We start from the raw sequence: 23626 nt of genomic DNA, 5'->3' as shown, positions 1-23626 counted from the left end.
TTCCCCCATACCTGAGGGGGCCTCTACTGTTAGAACCAGAATGTGACGTTCCTTTTTTCCTCCATTTATTACGAATGTTGTATTTCTCTGTTTTCTTTGTCACTGTACATTTGCCAGCAGATTGAGGTCTGATGTACATTTTTGTCCACTAGCTTGTGTTTCTGCTTTGTGTCTTCACAGCAGGCTCCTCTGGCCCAGCCCGAGTCTCCCACAGCATCGGCAGGAGAGGATGCCCGCACACCTCCTGACTCAGGAGAGTCAGACAAGGAGTCAGTCAGCAGCAGCTCCAATGGCAATGGGGACACAACCACAGCATCAGCAGTTAACGGAGGTGTCTCCTTGGCCAAGAACAGCTCCTCTTCCTCATCTAGCTCCTCCAGCAGTGGATCGGCAGCGGTGGGAACAGGAACAGCGGGGAAGGACAAAACCAAGAAGGAGAAGGACAAGGATAAAGACAAGAAGAGGGCAGACTCTGTGGCCAATAAGCTCGGAAGTTTTGGAAAGAGCCTGGGCAGCAAGCTGAAGAAAAACGTGGGCGGACTGATGACAGGAAAGAACGCTGGAGCTGGAGGTGTCAAGCAGGAGGGCGGGGAGAAGAAGAAGGGCTCATTTAGGGGGAGGAAGGGCAGCAAGGATGGCTCGCCTTCTGCCCACACCTCAGAGGATTCTGGGAAAGGCTCCCCCTCCTCAGGAAGCGAGCGTCTCAATGGAACAGGCAGCAGTATGAGCAGCAGTGGCGGCAGCAGTACAGAGAGCGATACCTACAAGTACAGCGCTGACGTCAAGGTCAGCCTGGGCATCCTCCGAGCCGCCATGCAAGGTGAGAGGAAGTTCATCTTTGCCAGCCTTCTCACTACCAGCAACCGGCAGCCCTTCCAGGAGGAGATGATCCAGCGCTACCTCACGGATGCAGAGGAGCGCTTTCGGGCTGAGCAAGAACAACAGCGCCGTGATGCCGAGAGGAAGGGTGTCACGAATAGCATCCAGCTACCTAAGAAGGAGACAGTTGGTGGGACAGAACTGACCTATCGGCCTTATGAGGCTAAAGAGGAGCTGTCAGAGAACTCGTCAGCTTCCTTCAACCAACTCAAGTCGTCTCCTTTGAGCCCCTCTATGTACTCTGGTGTTGTGCCCATCCCCCGGCCCTCCTTCATAGACCAGCCTCCTGCTGCACCACCGCTCACACAGCACCTTCATATGCAAGGCTACGTGGATACTCGGCGCCAGCTAGCTGGGGGCTCCCCGGCGACATCCTACCCCGGCCTCCCCTCTTACGCCACCCTCCCACGGCACTGCCCCACAACGCAGGGCCCCTCCCACCCCCAGTACAATAACTCACAAGGCCCGGCCTCCCTGAGCCCCTCTCGCCTAGCGCCCTCATATCCCCCTGAGTTCGACCCGCCAGACTACCCTGGGTCGGAACCCGCCGGTGGGAGCTACACCAACGGTTTTCGGGACACGCGCTCCAACTTAGACTCTCGGAGCGGGCAACCCCCAGTCAGACACTACTCACTGGGCAGCGCCGGTGGTTTGGCCAACCTGCAGTCCAGCCGCTGTCGGACGCCCAGCTGCACCTACTACGGACACCCTGAAACGGGCAACTACTGCTCCTACTGCTACCGGGAAGAGCTGAAAAAGAGGGAGCCAGAACCAGCCATCCACCGGTTCTGAGCGGACCCTGCTATGGCTTGAATTTGATGAGTGGCCTTTTTCAGTATCAGTATTCGGATCAGCCTCTGAATGGACAAGAGAAAGGCACAACCAGCTCCCTCCCTTTTTTTTTTTTTAGCTGCGTCACTTCCTGTTGGTGTAGACCTCAGAAAGTGGCAGAGAGTCGACTCGACTACAGAATAAACAGGGTGGTTTCTGACTGCTGGGGTCACATGTTAGACCATAGAATAATCTAACTGCACTTCTGTTACATTTTGCTGTGGCTCTTATGCAGGCGTTATGTATGAGTGCGTGTGTGTGTGTGCGTGTGTGTGTGTGTGCGTGAGCTGCAGGCTCTCCTCCTTTATCAGAATTTAACGCCTTGCTACTGTCTCCTCCTAGTGGAGAGAATGTATATGGCAGGCACTATACATAATGCTCATCAACAGACAGACAGTACACACATAAACTAAGTCAGGCTCATGCTACTTCACACACAGAGATGCAAGCACAAACAGAAGTGTGTCTCCACTCCACATGTGGTCTGTGACAATGTTTGGATTGGTTAATTAAGGGATGTTTGCGCATTTTGAAGTCACACCTGGTTTGAGTGATTTCAGTGTTATACAGATTTTACACTACTGTTATTAGATGCTTGCGTCATATGTACCTCGGGAAACGGCAGAATTAATCCTCGTCGAATTGCTTTTTTGTCGGTCACCATTTGCGTAATGCAAACTGAAACTACCGTGCAATGCTAATGATTAAGCGTTCTGTGGGCTGCTGTGGTGCTAATGTTACCAGAATGCAAACACATAAATGTCCAGACATTGAAGGCAACTGCTCTGCACTGTTACTGGTATCCTTTTGGCAAAACAAGTATCTCCTAAAATGATGTTTTTATCCAATTCATATAGCAATCATTCATCAATGCATTCAGTCACATGACCAGGCATTGTAGAAAGACGACACAGCACTACGTAAAATAATGTCCCCAGAGCCTGATCTGGAGTATTTCATATGTTTGTAGGAATGTTTCTCTTTCTTAGTTGGGTCTTCCTCTTTCTGTAACAGTTGTTGGTATTAAGGCATTTGATTATGGTGGCCACCCCAGGCGTGCAGCACTACACACCGCAAAGTCAAAATGTCACATCCAGCATAACAGATTTTGGAGACACCTGCCACGTGCGTAACATGCTGCTAAGCTAAATTATTGAAATGTCACACTTTTGGATGAAGCGTGTGACTAAACGCAGTGAGGATGTCTGCAGTCGTGGCGATTGCCTCCAGTTTCTGTTGGCATGATGCAAACAGCTGCACGCACGTCTGTTGGAGTTCGATACCCGATGGCGTTCATATTGTTCCGATTCTAGCAACACGTTCTGATTCTGAAACTCGCTGTTTTGAAACGAAACCCTCCGCGCTGTGACGGTTGACAAGCGTTGAACATGTTTCATACACTCTCACAATCACACAAAACTTCAAGGTCATACGCTCACGCTGTCCTTGCTGAGAGGACATCTTAATGCTGATTGGTCGTCCACTGCAGATTCTGAGGTTCTACTGAAGGCGGTTTCTTCATTTCTGGCATTCGTCCTGCTAAATCCAGTTGCGTTTTCTCGTTTTGCACAAATTCAAGCACTTTCCTGACGTCCGTACTTAGGAAACTTTTTACTGTCTTTGAAGTGGCCTGACTGTTGTCCCTTGTTCATCTCTACAGACACTGCCACCGTTGTTTATGGGAAATCAGGGGCACAGGTCAGAGGGGTTTCTCTAAAGGATTCAGTTCGTGTAGAGCTACAGCATTTTGGTGCCAGCGTCACCATCTAACTCAAGTTTCCTAGTTGCCTTTTTCAGCATTTGTCCTCGTGGCATCACAGTCCAGTTTGTGCAAGACGAACGTCGACTGCTCGCTTCACTGCCTGCAGTTTCTCCTACTACTGCCCCAACGTGTAACGAATTCTTATTATTTCTTGAAAATTACCTTGAAGCTATTAAAATAATGATGTTGTTATTTTCAATTAGGCATATCAACTAGTTGATACAGATTGATGTTCTGTTGGAGTCTTTATTACAATTTGAAATTCAAGGCTGTTTTAGTTGTACTAATGTCAAAATGACTACTTCAATTTGTTATTATTTCCCCTATGATAAGCCATGGTGAGGAGGTTCTTTTGGTTGTGTGACTGTAGTTGCTCTACTTTTTGTTCATTGAATCTGTTCTTTGGCATTAAGTCCAGAAAAGCACAATTTAGTATGCAATTCACTGCCTTGCCCAGTTGAGGGCACTCTTGTTTTTCTCTAATACTTTGTGTTTGGCGCTTACCCTGGAGACCTACACTCTTAACTACAAACAAACATCACCAAAATATTGGGGAAACATTTTCAGTAGTGCTACTTTAACACTATTTAACACTATATTACAATATTTTCTATGTGGTCCAAGAAGAAGGGAGTCTTTTTGCTGTGCATTTAAAATAACACAAGAGTTTTAATGACAATAAAACACTATTTCCCAATGCTATTTCCCAAAAAGAACATTTGCATTTGCTGTGTTTTTGCATGTGTTGACATGTGTCCGTGCACTCGCATTTTAATTCAGATGAGGCCCATGAAGTGTTACCTTGCTGTGGGAAGGTGATGCCTGTTCATAGAAAACATGTATGTGCGCACACTCGCTTTCCCGCCCTCCAAAGCGATAATTAGCTTACAAAACCATTTTTTTAAGTTTATTTTCTGCAATGAAACAGATGCCTCAGAATCATATAAAACATCAGACTTTACAGGCTACAAATACTTTTTTGTATTTAAATAAAAAAATACAGTGAGAGGTTGTATAAATATGTTCCAGGTTATTTTTGTAAGCCCAAAGTTTTCCAGTGTATTTAAAAGGGTAAGAATGTATATCGTTGGATACTAAAACAGGTCTGGATGATAAGCTCGCAAGAAGAAGAGGTAGAATTGGTGTTCACCAGAAAGTGACGTTTCGGCTGTCGGAGGCGACTCCCAGATGGGCCTCCCGACGCTTGAGGCTCGCTCATTGCATTTCCTCAATGCTGACCTAGCAAGATACCGTTTAAGAATATATATTTATAGTGAGATTTTTTAATAGGTTTCCTTGTGGAATGTTTAGTTGCGACATTTTAGGATGTTCTTTCTCACATGGCTAATTGTCTAGCAGTCCGGCTTTTTTTTGTTTGTTTGTTTGTTGCTTTTTTGATTTGTAAATTTTTGTTTACTTTTTTCTACGACCACCAATCCGTGCTATGCTAAAACATGACCGTAACATGTTCTTGCCGACCCAGCTCGTTTCCTCCGAACCAGAAGTGAAATGGCTCAGAATTAGTTTTGCGACACAGCTGACCCGATATATTTTTATATATTGTACAACACTGTAATTTCTGTGTGGACAGAATATTCATCTTCAGTGACATTAACATGGAATACTTCGAGTTGCATGGGACTGGAACTGTTGCATGTAAATGGCAATCCATTTTACCAAATTTGTGCATTATTTTAACTTGATTTCACTTGTCCTGGTATTTTGATCTGTTTTTATTTTCTATCGTTTTAATGTTTTGCTTTTTTTTTTTTTGAGAGGAGAGCCCTAAGGCTGTGTGACAGTGCAATCTGGATAGAAAGAACATCAGATTTTATGTTAGGTTATTATTATTATTATAATTATTAATTTTTTTGCACCGTTTGAATAAATTCTCATTGTATTTCAAGAGTGCTGTGCTTCTGCTCTTTTCTGTGTTTAATATGAGGAAACATGCTGGATGATCACTAAAGATCTGATAGTTTTACACATTTTACACACTGAAGTCAATTCATCAGATGACAAAAAAATTAATTGACACTTATATGCAGTTATATTGATAATGGATTAATAATTTTTCAAGCAAATATTCCCTGCTTCCAGCTTCTGAATGGTGAAGATTTGCTGCATTTGACTGTCTTGTGTGACAGTGAATTTAAAAGTCCACTCTGCAGGTTTTAAGATCTATTTACAGAAATGGAATCTAATATTCATAATTATGTTTTCATCAGTTTATAATCACCTGAAAATAAGAATTGTTGTGTTTTCGTCACCTCAGAATGAGCTCTTTATGTCCACAGGGGGAGCAGGTCCTCTCCCACGAGGTACACCATGTTTCACCACCATGTTTCTACAGTAGCCCAGAAGGGACAAACCAAACACCGGCTCCTATGAGGGCCTTCAGCGTTTTTAGTGGTCTCCATAGGGGAAGGTGAGGTGAAGGGTACTCAGTTGATTGCAATCTGCAACCTCACCACTAGATGCCACTAAATCACTAAGACTAAATTTAAGATATTTCAGTTGTGATCTGTTGGTATGAATTTGAACATTTGTTATTCTCAGAAAGAACTGAGAGGTTATTCAAAAATGAAAATACATTCACTTTCTATCTGAAGCCAGTTATTAAAGCCTGTTTGATTGAGGTTTTCGGGCAGTGCTGGGAGACCGTCCTTTAACAGGAGAAAGTCACCAGAAAGCATCTGTCGTGCCAAAGCGTCCTTAAGCCTTAAGCACTGAATCCTGACCAGCTCCAGGGTTTCTATTACATAACTCTCTGTCGGGCAAGAGGAGGCAGAATTTCCTTGACTATCGAAGAAAATCATACTATCATCATTTTAATTAAAGTGGAGCATAAAAGCTTGGAAACATTTCAGTTGAATATAAATAAAATGAAGGGATAAACACAAAGCTCAGACATAAATTATTATTATTAATATTTCTTATCTGTGTCATGCTGAATTAGCCTAACCTTGCTGCATTATACATTGTTGAATAACTCCAGCTCAGATGATGCAAGGTCCTGTGTCTGGGACTGTTTTATGTATTAGAGAAATCGGAGACCCTTATGTAATATTGAACAGTTTCCCATGTGGTAAAAAATCCAGACCTCTCTCTATTATAGTTCACAAGGACGCCGTCTCCCCACCTGTTCAGCAGGACAGACTGTCGCTCAGGATTATTCAGACTTTCCCTCTTCTCCCTGGAAAGGAATTTCTTCTGAATTGGCCTCCTGAAAGAGAGTTATTGGTGTTTTTTTCCACACAAGTTTGGATGAGAGAGGAGAGGAGCTGTTCCCCACACAGACCTGCTAACGCATCAGAAAAAAGGTACTGCTAACCAAAAAGAGGCTGTAGCTGGTAAGTTAGCAAGATTATTCTGTTTTCAGGAGGGTTTTTGCAGGCTTGAAACACTAGAAGGTCAAGAGTTGAATGGTTTTATGGATGTTGGCTTGCTGGCTGAGCTACCGCTTCAATTTAAACCCTCAGCAGCAAGTTTCCTGCACACAAAGCCAGAGCAGTCACTGTGAAAAGCAGAGCCGACTCTTTCATTTTACGAACTATGTGCAGAACAAAAGTTGTTTCCTTGAATGTCATTCAGGGCCAAACAAGTCATGTAGGCAACAACCACTGGAGAGCAAAGTCTAATTTATGGGAGAGTCACTTTAAAGAGATGTGTAGTGTGTAAAGAAAAGACACAGATGTATGAAAAGCAAAACAAAGGGCACCATAGAGAAACAGGCTTGAATTAAAGGAACTCAAAATATTGTGCAGATTAATGGGGCTTCTCAGAGTTAAATAAAATGCTGCAAAATAACTACCTGAAATAGTTTTTATTCTATTGCAGCATGATTGGGTGCAGAAAGTTTACTCATATGGGGTATTTTTTGTGTGTATTTTTGTATTATTGTGGTACTTCTTCCACTACTGTGTAAAAGTCACCGTTAAGTGGCGTTGAGTTCAAGGGATGTACTGAAAGCTGGGAAAACTGGCCACTCCCGCTGCGCTCAGCTTCTGGTGAGTAAAATAAAACTTCCTGTGGACTCTGACTGTCAGCCGTGGACTCTGCCGGTCCAGACGCACTGGCCCTTTAAGAAGCTCCTCTGCTGCACTTGGCTGTTTTCTTCGCTGTGTGACAGAGTGTTTCACTATGGCGAAGGCATAAACAGAGCGCAGCGGGTAGGAAAGAGGCAGTTACGGTGAACACATCTCTCCGTTAGTGACTAACACCAGTTAATAATAGTCCCAGTGACTGCTGCTGGGCTTCGGCTGGGTGTGCTCTCGTTGTTGTTTGCGTGGTCGGGACACGGATGCTGTCAGTGCGAACAGCGATGAAAAGCGCGTCAATAGTTTGCTTGTCCACCCTGAACACCTCAGTTGTAGCAGCCGGTGATACAGGCTAACCGCCACTGCTCTCCGGACCCCTTTTCTCCTCTTTCTCACGCTTTTTCTCGGCTAAAAAATGGAAAGAGGAGAACGCTGACGAGCGTTAGCTTTTAGTAACAGAGATTTTATTTATTTTTCAGTCATTCGGCTTCATTTCGCTCGTGTTTTTTTCTATTTAAGCCGACTTGAACTGCCGTCAAAGATGTTGACAGGATCTAAAACCACGTTCAAAGTGAGACAAATGCTCCCTGATATCAAGGTAAGGTCGTTCACGTTAAGTTAGCTAACTGACGCTAACTAGCTTTGTTTGCTGAGTGAAAGTCAGCAAACAGCATTAGCATTAACTTGTTTTTAGCCTGTTTTATACTATCACATGACTGCAGACTGAGCAATAATAGGGGTATTAAAAAACCAGTGTGAGTATAATGACAGTTAAGCTTTTTTCCCCTCCTGTACAGCAGATGTCAATTTCCAAGCTTGTGTTTATGAAGATGCAGCGCTTAGCTAGTTTTTCGTTTTTCATTTAACCCCTAATTTGATCATCTTCTCTGTTCTGGGACCTGGCAAGAGCTTCAGTATGAAGATATGTAATTTTGAGCTGAATTATGATTTGAAATTGAATCAGATGAAGGTTTTAGTTCAGCCAAGTTGGCTTCCTCAGTGCTGTAAGTCATCAACACTCCTCATGTGATTGAAGACCAGAGAGGCCAGGAAGCAGTTCATGTAATGATGCAGGAAACACCGGCCATCATTGACCGAGCAGAGCTATAAATGTACATCCAGGTAGTTTGCAGCCATCAGAAACCTGCAGTCCCTCCTCAGAGACCCCTCTGAGAGCCTGCTCGCAGTGTGAATGTGGACTGTCTCATGTTAGTTCTGTGGGCAGCCTTCAGAGGGGGGGCTGTCTGGACAACAGGGAGACGCATTATCACTGTAAGGGCACATAATGTCACTGTCTTCAGCTGCATGCCTTATTAAAGGCCAATGAAGTGGTGGTGAATCTTAATCACTTCTCAAGGCAGGGGGTTTGCCTCATATGGGATTAAGTTGTTGTGCACAAAGACAAATGGTGCAGACGATCATCATCTGCAGAGAACTGTGTACTAAACAGTTGCAGCCAGTTTCAGCTGAATTTATGACACGATGCTACAGCTCTGAAATGGTGAAGATAAAATCCCTCTGCTGTTGCATTTTTGTGAGATATTGTCCCTGTTCAGGAGCACCTGAGAGGACAGAGGACAGACGGGCTGGTTAGTGTGATAGACAGCACAAAGCAGTGTGCACACACAGCAGGATGTGTTCAGCGCTACTCGTTCCTTCGGGAACAGCCTCTTGGCATGTCTCCGTGTTGCCTGGCTTTTTGTCTCTCCCTGGTTATTTTCAGCAGCCACAGGGGGAAACGCTAACAGATGCCTCTTTGCTCTGCCCTGGGGCGAGGCTCGCGTGTGGAGTGGGGGTGATGTGCTGCTTAACATCTGGCTGTCGCCATGGAGACAGCAGTTGGGAGGTAGAGGAGTTTGGAATTTGATTACCTCTGAACGAGACGCAGAAATCACCACAGCCCCCCGCCGATGGATTCCCGTTTGTCCAAGTATGAGGCTGTGGCTGAGCCTAAGATATGGTAATGTGGTGTAGTAGGCTGTGTAGATTATATGCACAGCAGGCCACCCACACACTCTTGTGGGCTTTTTCCTCCATGAGCATGTGTTAAGACTGCTTTAGAAAACTGAATCCAATCCTGGGCTGAATTTGGACCAGATGGCTTTGCAGTTTGCACGTACTGGTGAATCTTCTCTTCTTGAATCAAGGTGTAAGACCCAGCCCGTTTTGGATGGCGTAAGCTGCGACAGGGCTGCAACTAATTGCTATTTTGTGACCTCCACACATATTGCTTGGTTTGTAAGACCAGCAGACCAAAATCCAAAGAGATCTGCTTTTCTGTCTCATAAGATGAAGAAAAGCAGCAGGTCCTCACAATTAAGTGTTTAAGTGGTTAAGTTTAAATGATGAAGCCAAAGGGTTTTAAGAAAACCAGCAGCGCATACATGCTACATGACGATGCTCAGGCCTGCATCTTGACAGGATAGTCTGCTTATTGAGGCTTATTTTGGCTGTGCCTATCCCCTTGAGTTCCCTCTATCTGCATCTCCCAGCCTGCTTTGAAGCAGTCAGCATGAAAGGCGCGCAGCACAAAGCTCCACAGAAGCAAAAATGCCAGAGGAGGGATCATCTGAGCTCTATTCACAGAGGCTGAAGATCTCAGCCTGATAGGAGTGGGTCAAAGCAGTATAGTCTCCCACACCCGCTCCCACAGGACCCAGACGTCACATTCGCTGCCAGCCCCTGAGCTGCCGAGGCTTCCACGGCTTAAACAGAGCACAACAATGAGCTCCTGTGAGTGCGGGAGCAGATTTATGGTCCCGTTAGAGGGTGCATCGATCTGGCTTTGAGTGATAATTAACCAGCGGCAGTATTCACTTGCAGAAAGGCTGGGTCTTGAGAGGCCAGGTCGTTTGTCTGCTCTGTGTGTGTGGAATGGCTCTGGTAATCTCACTCGTGGGACCGGAGCTGTCAGACTAGAGGTGACTGTCAAAATAATGTTTCAAACAAGAGACCATTATGAGCCACTGACAGCGTTCAGCATTAGATTCTCACTCAAGCCGTTTAGCTAACGGCCTAATCTGCAGCAATGATGTGCTGTTAATGAGAATTAAGGGATTCCACGACTTCAACATGTTCCAGAGACCAAGAGGAGGAAATGCTGCTGTTGATGGACATGCTGCCCGCTGTGGGCGTCAGACATGTGATGTTTCAGTCACAGAATGGTCTGTCCAGCTGCTAAGCAACCCTCCTGCACTTCCAGAAGTAAAATCCCAGAAACTTCTGTGTCAAGGCGCCTCTGACAGTGGTGTTAACGTTGACCTGCCGCGTGCAACGTTTGTCATTATGACAGGTGAAAGCGACAGAGAAACTGCTAGCTGGATGTTTATGAGAGAGGGGAAATCTGTTATCGTAGCAGTTTAGCAAATTTTTGCCATCTTGGGAGTCCGGCGTCACCAAATTGTTATCCACACGCACAACTAATTTGCACTCTCACGTCTGCAACAGATTGCTGGTGCTGTAGGTCGCAGCTTTGATTAAGGAGAGCGTTACTACAACACAATCAGTTTGAGCTGGACAAAACACAGAAGAGCACAGTGAAGAAAGAATCAGATTTTGATTAGCTTTGTTTTAGCCGTTGCTGATCCATTAAACACACAGTGCACAAACGCTCATTTCTGCCACTAGGGGTCTCTCGAGCAAGTCAGTAACAAAAGAGGGTGTTTGATGACACTGAGAGGTAGCGAGGGATCAGCAGAGTTGTTGTCTGCATTGTTCAACAACCACCATTGAGGATTAAAATTAAAAAACAAGCTCCATCACAAGTGAGCAATAGAAAGAATAGTAGACAATAAAGTGCAGGGCTGTACAGTGCGACAATTTCCGTCGCATTTGCTACTAAAAATCATTCTGTGCGAAGAGAAATATGCATCCACTAGCACAAGTGCGACGATGTTGCGCTGGTATCATGTCTAAAAAAATAGTGGGGAAAACTAGGCTTTATTACTGTCTCTTGTCCTGTTCGTCAGTTGTTGGAACAATGCTTCATGGGAGTTGTAGTTCTAAGTGTCTAATGTTCCCGCCCTCGCTGATCTGTGCCGGGAAACCGCGACTTTTGTATCACTTTTATGACAAACCAACCGCAACAACTAAGAATAACGAGAAGACTCAAGCAAAATGAAGAGGTATTTTTCTGTAGTTTCTACCTCGGTAGGTCACGACAACGAGAATAAAAGATGCCGTGTGGAGGAAAATAGTACTACTACAGCATTTACAGAGTCTGATGCTGACCGGCCAGTCTCCTCAGATACAAAAATGAATCGATTCAACCCTCAGTGGTTAAAAGATTTCACCTGGCTTGTATACGACCAGACCAAAAAGGCATTGTTTTGTAAGCATTGTATGGCGGCAGGCGAACGGATGGCCAGCACAGACAGTTCACTGATGAGCATTGAAAATATAACACTGTTGATTTTTCATGTTTAAAAATGTTTAAATTCATCCTGTTGTGTTCAGGTGGAGGAAAAATTAAGGTTAAAGAATCAGTTTAATTGTTGTTCAACATTGTTAGAATTTCTTATCAGTATCAAATTCATGTAGGCAATAAACACGTTAACTAACTGTCCAACTGTGTGTTACTAAAATTTTTAACTTGCTAGCACCAGTGCTACCACCTAAAGAAGGAAGCGTACAGCCCTGAAGTGGCTAGCTAGCTCGTTCGCTGACTTCCTTCATCACTGTATTTCAGTGGCTAACCAAAATCAGAATCATTAGTACGTTTACACATACAAGGAATTTGGCAGTTTTTCACTCATCACAGTGTACGTTCACAGGAATAGACATGCAGCGAAGATCAGTGACTCAAAGGTTGAGTCAAAACTAATGCCATTCCCCTTATCCTCAGCTCTACCTTGTGTCACTGCTGATTAGGAAATGCTAAATATGATGGTGAACTTTGTCAACGTGCCTGTCAAACATCAGTATGTTAGCACTGTCAGTTTAGCGCACTGCTGTGCAGCCTCACTGAGCCCCTAGCATGGCTGTTGGCTGTTGATAAACTACTGTCTTCCTTTAGTAAGCAAACAGTATTTTATTTGGCCTCAGGTGACCTTTTAGCCTTCCTCTATTCTATTCTATTCGACCTTTCAGTGCATCATCAACTACACAAACATCTGTTAATTGTGTGTCAGCTCTGACTAATTTGGCAATAAGAGGGTGGGATGATGTCGAGTCACATATGAGACAGTTGCACATCATTCAGCAGGGCTGCCATTAAGAGCACCAGTAATCATCTGTTTGTTGTGTGTTTAGAAGTCTGGACTGATGGTGTTATAATGAAGAACGGCTAAGAATGCAGACGCTGCTGTAAATATTCTCCTCTTGCCAGACGTTCATGGAAGGTTTCAGAATAAGACGTTGCAGCAGTGAGGGCTGTGTTAATTGCTTCAGGCTTTTCCAGAGAAATGGGCTAAAAGCTTGATATTCACTATAGTGTGATACAGAAATCCTCACATTAAATATTAACCGTCTGAATCCTCACCTCATGAAATATGAATTATTATTTTACCCTATATGTCAGAATCTGTTTCTGCCTTTTCTGTAATTTCTGTGTCCTCTCATGTTGAAAATGCAGCTTTTGCTGGAATCTAGTTGCACTGTTTTCATAAATTACACCTGTAGTATATTTTCTATACACTATTAAGGCTTTTTTTGTCATTTGCTTTCAGTGCATTAATATATTTGAGGTCAGGCCTCAAATACAATCTGTCTTTGAAGGTCTGCTTCTAAAGGAAATACGCTGTAATCCAAAAATCTCATGTTATTCTGAATGGAATAAGAGGAAACACTTCAAAGTGAGCCCCGTTTAGCAAAACTACCTCATGTCCTTATTTTTCTTGCAAGCCAGCTCACAATGCCGTGTGACTGTCCCCATTCATGTGAGGAAATGAAAAGCACAATACAAATGAACGGGCTGTGACCCTTTCATGTACCGTGAGCAGTGGCTTAAAGCTAGTGTGTGTTTTACAAGCCCCAAGCAGAGCATTAGCTCTCAAAATAGACTCAGAATTGTTCATCTTAACAATGGATGCCAAAGGTCCACAGTGTGTTTTGGGACTGCAAAAAGTATCCTAAGTCAGTCCCTGTGCCTGCTTTTTTAAACGCAGCTCAGCCTGTTGGTATGCGCAGATTTTTGTCAAAAGAGGAGGCCGTGTCGGTCCAGAGCCTGATGTTTAAGGAAAGAGAAGTATGTTCCAGACCCAGGAACAAGCACGCTTACTGCAGAAGTCTGGCCGCAGTAGCAAGGGGAAGCCATGAGCAATGGAAACTGCAATAAGCCTTGGCCACCGTCCCTGAGGATGAAGGGAGGGAGCAGAGGAGGGCAGAAAGTGGGGCAGAGAGGCAGCACAGGGGAGAAGGAGGCAGTGAAAGTGATAAAGTGGGGACGCTGAAGCCACATAATTAAAGCAAAAGTGAAACGTCAGCGCAAACACGGCCCTGGAAATGTGGTTTTTGCTTGATAAGTGACTCAGAAGAGAGCGGCCTTGCTTTGGCTATGACATCTTTAAGTTTATGCCTAGACATTATCTCATTGCCGTTGACCTTATCTCTGTTCCCTGTGTGACCTCTGCAAAGCAAAGCCTGCAAGTGAAGAAAAATGCCTGGATTTCACATTTCAATGCTTTCGCTGCTGGTCTTTCTGTCACATCTATTGTGTGCACAAATCAAAAGCCAGGCAGCGCCACTCATATCGCCCTTATCACAGTATGCTCATAGCCCAGTTGGCAGTCGAGTGCTGGTCGTGCTTCACCTTGTGCATTGCAAAGATATTTAGTGAGTTCACTGGCTTCACCTGAGACGAACCGAGGCCCAAGTTTTCCAGCCCCGACAACCCTCAGAGGACAGATCTAAGATACTAGACTTATGAAAGGAGCAACAAAACAAGGTCTGAGTGGCCTCCAATGTTCTTTAAAGGGGATAAGGAATTCAGCTGCGGGTTTTCTGTGGGTGTCGATGGAGAGACTGAGGGAAAGCATAGGCATTTTAAAGCCAGATGGAAGAAAAATGAACAATGCTCTGGCAAGCAGAAACTAAGTCTCGTAAAATTTTACTGTCCTGCCTTATCATCAAAAAAATAGCCTTGTTTTTCTCCAGCGGTTTTTGTCAACACGGAGCTTTCAGCCTTTTAATTTGGTCAGTAAAATTGTTGGAAGCATGTTTAACCATATTTTGAATGTCCTGGAATGAGCACATAGAAAATATAGGTCAGGCTGAGCTTTCCGTGCTGTTGGCTACTTGGTATAGTTTTATTGCAGATGTTGGAGTTGGCAGTATAGAAGTTTCTATAGCGAGGTGTCACACCGGAGCAAAGTTTCCCATGTGACACTGATTAGCGCTCATTTGATTTGCATCGATTAAAACCAGCCTTTGCCTTTATTGCTGTGTTCATGCTTCGCTTAGGCCCAATTTGATTAATTAAAAAATTAGCAAGGTTTTCTTTTCTTTTTTTAATGGTGAACAAAGACTACTGCTAAAAGCTAAAAGAGGTGTTTTTTGATGCCAGTGCTTGATCAAGATAGCACCTGTGGCAAACAGCAGGATCTGTGGGTTTTTGTTAGACGTTCTCACGCGTGAAGCAAACAGCCAGCTATGAATAAGTGTGATTTTACTGCCTCTTCAAGGAGCAATGGTCCTCTTTGTTAAATGTTCCCTGTTTTTTTATGGAGGGTCACAAGCTCAGAGTGTCGGGTTTTCACGAGCAGGCTGCAAACGCAGAATTCACCACATCGCAGAATTGTTAGCATAACGCTGGTGACTGAGTAGCTTCATTGTTATTGTTCACACGTCCTTGCTGACTCGAAGAAATGCAGGTTTAGTGAAAGAGCCGGAGCCTTAAATGAAACTGTGATTAATAGTTTCATTGTGGCCCAAACTGCTGAGAGAGACGTTTGAGGCTGGACAATGTATAGTTTTCTTGGATGTCGGCTCAGGCCCTCAGCTCTATTTCTGTACTTCCATAAAGCTTGTTCGCCACCTGTATAATCATATCGTCCTCTCATATTGCAGGCCTTGGCGTATTATGGGATTTCAAGCCGATAAATGTAAATGGCCTTCACAAAGGGGGGTTAGTAGCAAAGTTAAGTGGAAGCATATGTGCTAGTAAGCTTGCAGTCTGATTATAGAAACCTCTGTGGGGTTGGGTTCTGCTGTAGAACAGACTTCATTACTATTATAGAGAAGGCAAGAACAAAAAAGGCAAGATGGAAAGTAAGAATCATGGAGCATTGTGTGGTTTGGCTTTGTGTCTTTGTCTTTGAAAATGAGTCCGTTGAGACGAGCCAGATGAGAGGAGCGGGCAGAGCCATGATTTAAATAAGCTCAGCGAGAAGGAAGGTGACATAAGACTCTGTCCATGTGTTCGTTGTTCTGTTTAGTCTGTTTCTTGACTAAACAGTTCGAAGAGTCTCTGGGCTTCGGTTAAAAATAGAGCATTATTCCTTTGAAGTGAGCACTGCCTTCACATCATCGTCCAGGGTGTTTGTGTAGTGAACTAAATTTAGCGTTCTGTTAACACGAAATGATTCATTTGTGTGTCAGTTAGATGAGAAAATCAGTGCAGCCCTCAAGTCTAGCAGGAGACCACCAGTTAGCTTAGCATAACGGCTGATCTTCTGATATAAGACAGCAAATAAATGAGTTCCTAAAATGTCAAAGTATTCCTTCAAGCACAAGACGTGTGTGTTTCACTCTTACAGGAGAGGATGCTGAGTCAGAGTGGGATGAACGCAAGGAGTCGAGATGTGTTTGGGCTACGCTGCCTGCCAGGTAAGACTCTGCTTTTGATGCCATCAATGGAATAAAGACGGTTTCAACATACTGTAACAATAAGCAGGTTGTGGTTGAACATCGCAGCCAATCAGACATAAGAAATGCGGTAAAGGGGCCAAATCTTCTATCATGGTATATTTCATTTTACGCTCATCACATTTGATTTCTTTCCTCTTTGAACTATGTCCAGAGTCAGATGCACTCACTTACTGCAGATACTCAGTTTGGTTTAGGTGAGGGGCGGCGCCTGGTTAGACCACCCAGGGGGAGGAGGAGGACTCGCTGTTTTTGCACTGATATCAACACTGCATATATTTGGACATATCCGCAATGTCAAAGAGGCAGAAAAGAGTTTGAGGCAGCTGCAGTACCTTTAATGTCATCAACAACCCACTTGCTCGCTGTGCAGCAGGGCCGCAGTGCATGCACCGTGAATCACTGTGAATGCAGCTTAAGGCATAGTTATTACTGTAGAGAGCCATAGTTGTTGAATATGACAGTGTTCTTACTAAACTAAGAGTTTCCCTCAATAACCTCCTCATCACTGCTTATTGATAGTAAGTAAGGAAGTTGTTGCACATGAATTACAATCTTAACAACTTAACCCTTAATAACCCTAACCCCAAAATAAGGCAGAATAATAATAAGTGCTTCATAATAATACATAATAAAGAGCCAGTTTGCTACTATTATGTATCCTAGTAAGCAGGTAGTTAATGGTGAATATGTGTACAAACTTCAATACAAAGACCCTGCACAGCATTGAGGTGGAAAGTGCTGCTGCATTCACTGTTCTCTGTATCTTGGAGTTTCCATGCTGCACTTGTAGCCACACCTGGACCAGGAATGTCCCAGCAGGTGTTTTTCCTTTTGAGATGGGAAAACATCTGCTGACGAGAAGCTGACCTGAGCGCGCAAAAGGGGACCGGGCGCCTCGCCGAACGGGCGCCTAGATAAGATCTGAAAGTCTTGGATGTTTACAAAATGAAATTGAATTCAGCACTTAGTGTCTGTTGTTGTGGGGTCTGTGATTAAAGGTGAGCTGCTGCTGAGCTTACTTTAGCAGATGCTGATTTATGGCTGCTGCAGGATTTAACCATTTGCATGCAGCAGCGCCATAAAAGAAAAACTGCATGGATGTGCATGATGTTCATTTTCAGGCAGTGTGGTGTGTTTACCTGAAGCACTTGTGCCACATTATTTTATGCATTTTGTATTAAAGAGTAACAGCTGTGGGCAGTAACTGTTCAGCCTCTGTACATTCTGCACCTCCAGGGGGAACAGTACATTATTAATTGCGCTGCCACCGACTGTGACTCGGCACCTCCTTCTTTAGAGATCAGCTGCCTTGATAAGATATGACCCGCAGATCCTGGTCATCCTGGACTTGCTTTCCTTTTCCCCCCCACCATAAAACCCCTGCTGTAGAGAGTGAGCCAGCTAGCCTTACCAGAGGTCAGCCCTCTTAACCCAAGTGATAATCTGCTTGCTGGTGCAGGGCCACAGAAAATCTCTGCTCCTGCAGTTGCTTCCCTGCTCGACCCCGCTCATGTTCTTGTGTCAGCAACACCCTGCAGGAGCTTTTCGTAAGAATGGCACCAGACCAGCACACCTAGATCTGAGAGAGGCCCATCCCGATGCTGTGTGGTCATGGCACTCGTCACCACAGCAGATTGAGTGTAAATGAGTGTGTGTGAGGAGGGTTATGAGGTTAAGAGATGCTTCATTTTATTTGTTTTTTGTTTAAAGCAGGATATTTTCTGCCTGGGCTGTTTCTTGTTTTGACACAGGACCTCGTGGGCTTACGTTGACCTTTCACAGTACACACATATTAATGCGTGCGCACATACTGTTTACAATCACACACACTTCCTTCCTTATTTTCATCCAGTCAGTCAGCCTAATTTGTTTTCCAGCCGTGTGTTTTCTTCAAATACTTTCCAGGCTCTGCCGGCCCTTGACAACACGCACACAGACCCTATTCTTAGCTGTTAACATTTCACTGTGAAATGTCGACTGACTCTACTCTTCGCATTTTTTCCCCTGCTGGGTTTCAGCTTCACCTCCATTTCCACAGCCGTCTTATTCTTCTCTCACTTCTCTCTTTCTTCTCTCTGTCTCCACCTCCTCTCCAGGCAGATTAGAAACACGGCTGTCCACGAGAACCTGTCTTGTATTAAGAAAGAGCAGAAGAGAGATGTGTATTGGCAGCACTGTTATGTTTTCAGAATCATCGTCCTCGTTTTCCATTGAGACCTATATTAGCTCCTCTGTGAGCTAAAATAACTTTCTGCCGGTCTGAAAATGTGGCACTCGGTTTTATTTTGGAGCTTTTTAAGAACAGATTCACATTTCAGGCAGGGAAATCTATCCTTTGGCCCGCTGCACACTCTGCAGAGTAAGTGTTGAGACAATTTGTGAGAACAAGTTCACTTTTAGACACAAAGGAGTCGCGAGTCAGCGTGAAAGGGCTCACGTTGCACCTGTGGCCTCTCTCTTTCTCCCTTTCCCTCTCTCAAACACCTTCTCTCTGCAAAAGGCTGGCTCAACCCGGCGCAAAAACAGCGTTATTAAAGCTCATATCAGCATCAACACAGCGAGGCTGCTGTTGCACAGGAGGGTAACTTAAGATGTGTGCCATCTCAGACGAGAACAACTCTACCAATCACAAAATCAGAAGTAAGTTCGAAGTTGTCCTGTTCTCCCAGTAGTTAATGGGCAGCGTCCACGGCGTTCTCATGTGACGCCGGGACACAGGACCGCAGAAACCGAGCCGGCCTGCGGGAGGGCAAACGGGTCAGGACAGCTCCGGCAGCCATAGGTAGATCATGTACCTTTTCAATGCTGCGAGTGGGGGAGGGGGTATACTGTCCCTTCACACACAATGCCAAGAGGCCGGGACCCCCTCCAGAGCAACTTCACAATCCCTTTTCTCTACAGTCTTATGTTACTGTGGGATTAAAAGCCTGCCAATCAGCTTTATAGCTCGTTGATTGACGGACAAGAGACCGGAGCGTCGATATTTGTGTACTTGGATTTCAAGCTCGGTATTGAAAAAGGTATCAGATTCTTTTTGTATGACATTAAATAAAAGAGATATCATACAAGATTTGGGGGCATTTCTAATAATCAGTATGTCTGGAGATATAATTTACTTTTCTGATTTTCATATGAACATCTGGCTAACAGTTCCAGAGTCTGGCTTAGTGAAGGAGAAGTTGGACGTGTTTTGCTTTGGTTGTATTACACGACGGGCTAATCTAACTTGGTCATTTTGAAAATGCTGTCACTGCTCGTGGATGGTGCATCGTATGTAGGTTGGTGGTTTTGGGTTTTGTGTACTATTGTTTGCCAGCAGAGCGGCCTTCTGGACATTTTGTGCTGTGTCAAATTACAGGGAAGACTGCAGGTATCGGGGACTTTTCTCATTGTCGTTAACACAGAAATCCATATCAGATTGTCGGTACAGCTGTATCCCTGGATTTAATGCAGCGTTATCTAACCCTGATCTTCACTCGTCCTCCCTGTGGGTTGAGGAGGGCAGGAACCTTTCGCTCCGCATGCATCCCAGCTGAAAATGAGGACCAAATGTGGACGAAAACAAATGAACCAGAGGCTGAGAGCATGTGGTTCAGATCTCTCTCAGCTGTATTTTCTCAGGCTGATCCTTTAGGTCGCTCTCTCCTCATATCCTTCAGTCAGTGACCACAACATCAACAGAAGCAGCTGAAAATGTTAAAGGGGAAACTCAAATTTAAACTTAATGTGGTGAAAAATTCCCAAGTCTATGCCCGACAGCATGTGACGCATGCAAAAACTTTACAAATGCTTTCAGCTAGATTTGGTCTTAACGTCATGTCAGACACTTTCTGTTTGAACTGAACTGATTCCTCTCCTCTGAAGGGTTTATTTGAATTGGGAAAGGTGCTGTCAGGCAGCCAGGTCCCAAACTGAGGTGGCATGTGAGACCTTACTGTTCAAATACAGATAACAGATGCCTGTAACTGCTGGGTTTCAGCGTAAAGAGACTGTGCAGTGCAGCTTTTTGCCTCGAGGCACAGCGTCTCTCGTTAGTTTCCCACTTCTGCTCTTCAGTCGGTCAAAGCTCCAACCCAACATTTTATTTCGGTGAGCTGTCCACCCCATAATGCTGTCAGAGGTTGATCTAACTGGCATCTAAAAGCTGCCACTGGCGCTGAAGAGTCTACTGCGAGCGAACACAGGAAACATGAAATCAGACGGCTTCAGTGAGTTTCGTCTGCTGTACGACATGTTCAGCTGTGTCTCACTGCTGCTGCTTTATTATTCTTCACAGCTGTAATTAAGCTAGCTGTGGACCACACCCACAGTGAAAGGCATGTGTCCCGAAAACCAGAGAGTCAGCGACTGAAGACAGACAGAAAGTACAATACTGTGATTTATTATTAACATGTACAATATTAGATAGTCTGGCTTTAATCAGTGTCACAATACTGTGTTGGCACAGCTGCAGTGTAGCACTCTGTCCTGAGCCCTCCGGGAAGAGCATAAAAAGATTTTATTTGATTAAAGGACAACTGTCTCATAAACACCTTCTCTTGTCCGGCTGACTCATGCTGGCCTGAAACACCTGCAAGCACAGTCTCCTTAAATTTAACCAAACAGTGCAAAAAAGGCCCAGAAGCCTCTGATTCCCCGTCCTCCTCTTCCTTTCTCCCTCAGCTTCCAAGTCTTTAGGCTGCAGGAATGTTTTGGGCTCCGTTGCACCCCGGGGAGGCATTAGGACGAGGCGTGCGAAAGCCGCAGATTGTCCTTTGAAAGACAAGCTGTCAACAAGGGTTCACTTGTGTTCACTGTGCTAAGCATCTGAAATCTGCAGAGATAGATCATGTGTGGTCGGGTCTAACTGATGAGTCCAGTCTAGAGTCTTCATGCGTGGTTTTGGAGGCTGAGGTCATGATAATCATAGATTACGCCCAAAGATTTAAACTCCTCTTGTGCAATCAGCAGATTACGTGTTGGAAGCGAAGCATAAACAAGTGTTTCACGTGTGAAAATGGCTGTTTCCTGTTTCTGCTTTGGTATCCCCGAAAACGTTCATCGAGCTAAGAGCGGCGTTCTCCGTTCTCATGTCTGCTCTGAGGGCCGAGCTGGTTCCTTCCACATGTGCAGCGGAGGAATTTTGTGTTTCCTCGCGGTGTTTTTTCAGTTTCGGGGAACCGGCGGTCTTTCCCCGTCTTTTGAGCGAATGTGAAAACATTTGCTTCGCCGTGCGTCTGGCCCAGAGCTCCTCTTGTCGTGGACAAAAAGGCCATTTTCTCCACGTCTACCCTGTCCAGGACTCTGTTGCCATGGAAACCTACCGTCTAGCTGGCAGCGGCTTTGTATTCCTGCGGGAGGCTGTTATAAATGTGCTGCCTCACCGCTGTGTGTGTGTGTGCGCGTGTGTGTGTGTGTGTGTGTTTTGGTGAAACAGTTTTCCTTTTTTTCCCCTTTGAGAGTGCACATCTGTGTTTGTGTGTAGGACTTTTTCTGGGTGAAAAGGTTTGTTTTTGGGAGCTTTGTCCTGGAATTTCAGATGCCTCTGCAGCCTTCGTCTGCACATGGACAGTGATGAAGACTCATCGCTCAGGATCAGCAGACGAGCAACCAAACCCTGCACAGTTAAAGAACACATTTCAATGCGTTGTGCCTCTTAATTTACAAATGGCACAGAAGTGAAAATGTTTTGCGTACACATAAATCCCTGCCCCCACCCTCCCTTGTCATCCCTCGCCATGGTGGCACCCCCTAACAACCCACCCGGGGCCTCCACGGTCTGTTCAACCACAGTTAATTGAGGAGGTGTAGCGTATAGTGATCCTCTGTTCATGACCCAAAGAGCTTATTTTTTCTTGCCCTGCTGCATGTGACCACATTTCAAAGTGGAGCATTGTGCTTTATGTATGTACAATGTCAGAAAATATGTCCTGATAAGTCCTCCCAGCTTCAACTGGGCTGTCTTTCACAATAAAGCTGGATTGTGTAGTTTGGCTTTACCCATCAGTTCATATAAATCTGTGGATACCTGGCCCTGAAAGTCTCCCACATCACCTGAATCTTATTCCTTCAGCCATTCAGTGTAGAAATCATTCTTTAGTTTAGATCTACCTGTGGTTTGAATAAGTAAATAAAGATGTGAAATAGATAAGTATTGACCAGTGAACCAAACTGGTGTGATGTTGTCCAGCACAAGGAGTCCGTCAGCTGTCAGATGGTGTTTTTGTTGTTCTTCCTGCTCCTCCCCGTACATCCACTGCGGCTCCAGGACTTGAACAATAAGCAGCCACTTGAGGATGGACCTTTTTGTTGAAAGGTGTTTGTTACGCCCACTCCCAGTAGTCCACTCTCAGTGAACTTCCTTGCTGCTGTTTCTGTCTCTCTCCACTTCCTGTTATGTGTCCTCACTTGAAGCCCCCCAGTACTGTGCACACTCAGCCATGCAGTTTATCATACATGTGCACAACTGATACCCCTTGACTGACCTTACATTACCCATAAATTCCATCCTGTAACCTCTACTGCGCCTCCCTTTTGTCCCCACTAGGCGAGTGTGTGCTCCAGAGAGCTGTGATGGTGAGGAAGAAGTTGTCTGCAAGGGAAGGACGAGGTTGGCTGTCTGGGACCCTCTTCTGCACCCACTTCAGAGTGGCCTTCGTGCCCCAGGACAGCCCCAAACCTGACGTGAGTCACTCTGAACAGCTGCACTGATTAAAAAAACAAATAGATTAAGAGCCTTTCACATGGTGCAGTAATGATGATGTATTTTGTTGTTGTTGTTGTTGTGGTATTCATTTTCTTTAAACAACCCTCGCGATGCAGGACAATGCAGACCCAGTGCTGTTAGGAGATCACGATGTGGCTTTGGCATCCATAGAGAAGGTTGTGGTCGGTAAGTAAAACCCTCTGCCCACATTTCTGCTCACGAAAAAGTATTTTAATTCATGTTATGACTGCAGATTTATTGACCACAATCCCTTTAGTTTGACACTCCCTGTTTATGTCCAATCACCGACGAGTAAGTTTCATATCCTGCCCTTAGCTGTACTCAGTACTCATGTTACTTATAATGAGGATACCAGGAAGATGGCATGTTGCAGAGTTTGTTGTTATTAAATTGGTTTGATCCAAAAAGGTCTTGAAGTTGCAATCCTTAAGATTTTAGTCCTGCTGATTTGACAACAGCTGTAGTTAAGGAAGAAACACTTGTTGAGCAGCTGCTTTGTCAGCCAAACAAACTCTCACTGCTGTAATGAAGGAAATAATACTGCTTACCTCTCTGAGAAGTCAGAGGTGTGCTGCCTATGGCTCACTGCGGCTTCTTGCTCTG

At 44.7% G+C, this 23626-nt stretch overlaps 2 protein-coding genes across 5 annotated transcripts in view; both read left to right on the top strand.

The window, feature by feature from the left end:
- The window catches only part of otud7b (OTU deubiquitinase 7B), a 32729-nt gene extending 27351 nt beyond the window's left edge, over positions 1-5378 (top strand). For all 4 annotated transcript variants that reach the window (XM_070967457.1, XM_070967456.1, XM_070967455.1 and 1 more), the window contains exon 12: positions 181-5378. In XM_070967457.1, coding sequence (XP_070823558.1) covers positions 181-1671 — 1491 coding nt within the window. In that variant the 3' untranslated portion in view covers positions 1672-5378. The remainder of the gene's footprint in view (positions 1-180) is intronic.
- A 2217-nt stretch (positions 5379-7595) lies between these two features.
- The window catches only part of mtmr11 (myotubularin related protein 11), a 36750-nt gene continuing 20719 nt past the window's right edge, over positions 7596-23626 (top strand). The window contains exons 1-4 of the mRNA XM_070966399.1: positions 7596-8110; positions 16206-16275; positions 22844-22980; positions 23119-23188. Coding sequence (XP_070822500.1) covers positions 8054-8110; positions 16206-16275; positions 22844-22980; positions 23119-23188 — 334 coding nt within the window. The 5' untranslated portion in view covers positions 7596-8053. The remainder of the gene's footprint in view (positions 8111-16205; positions 16276-22843; positions 22981-23118; positions 23189-23626) is intronic.

Source organism: Chaetodon trifascialis, chromosome 7 (assembly GCF_039877785.1).
Source record: "Chaetodon trifascialis isolate fChaTrf1 chromosome 7, fChaTrf1.hap1, whole genome shotgun sequence".
Classification (NCBI taxonomy): domain Eukaryota; kingdom Metazoa; phylum Chordata; class Actinopteri; order Chaetodontiformes; family Chaetodontidae; genus Chaetodon; species Chaetodon trifascialis.
This window is presented reverse-complemented; position numbering and strand designations above follow the sequence as displayed.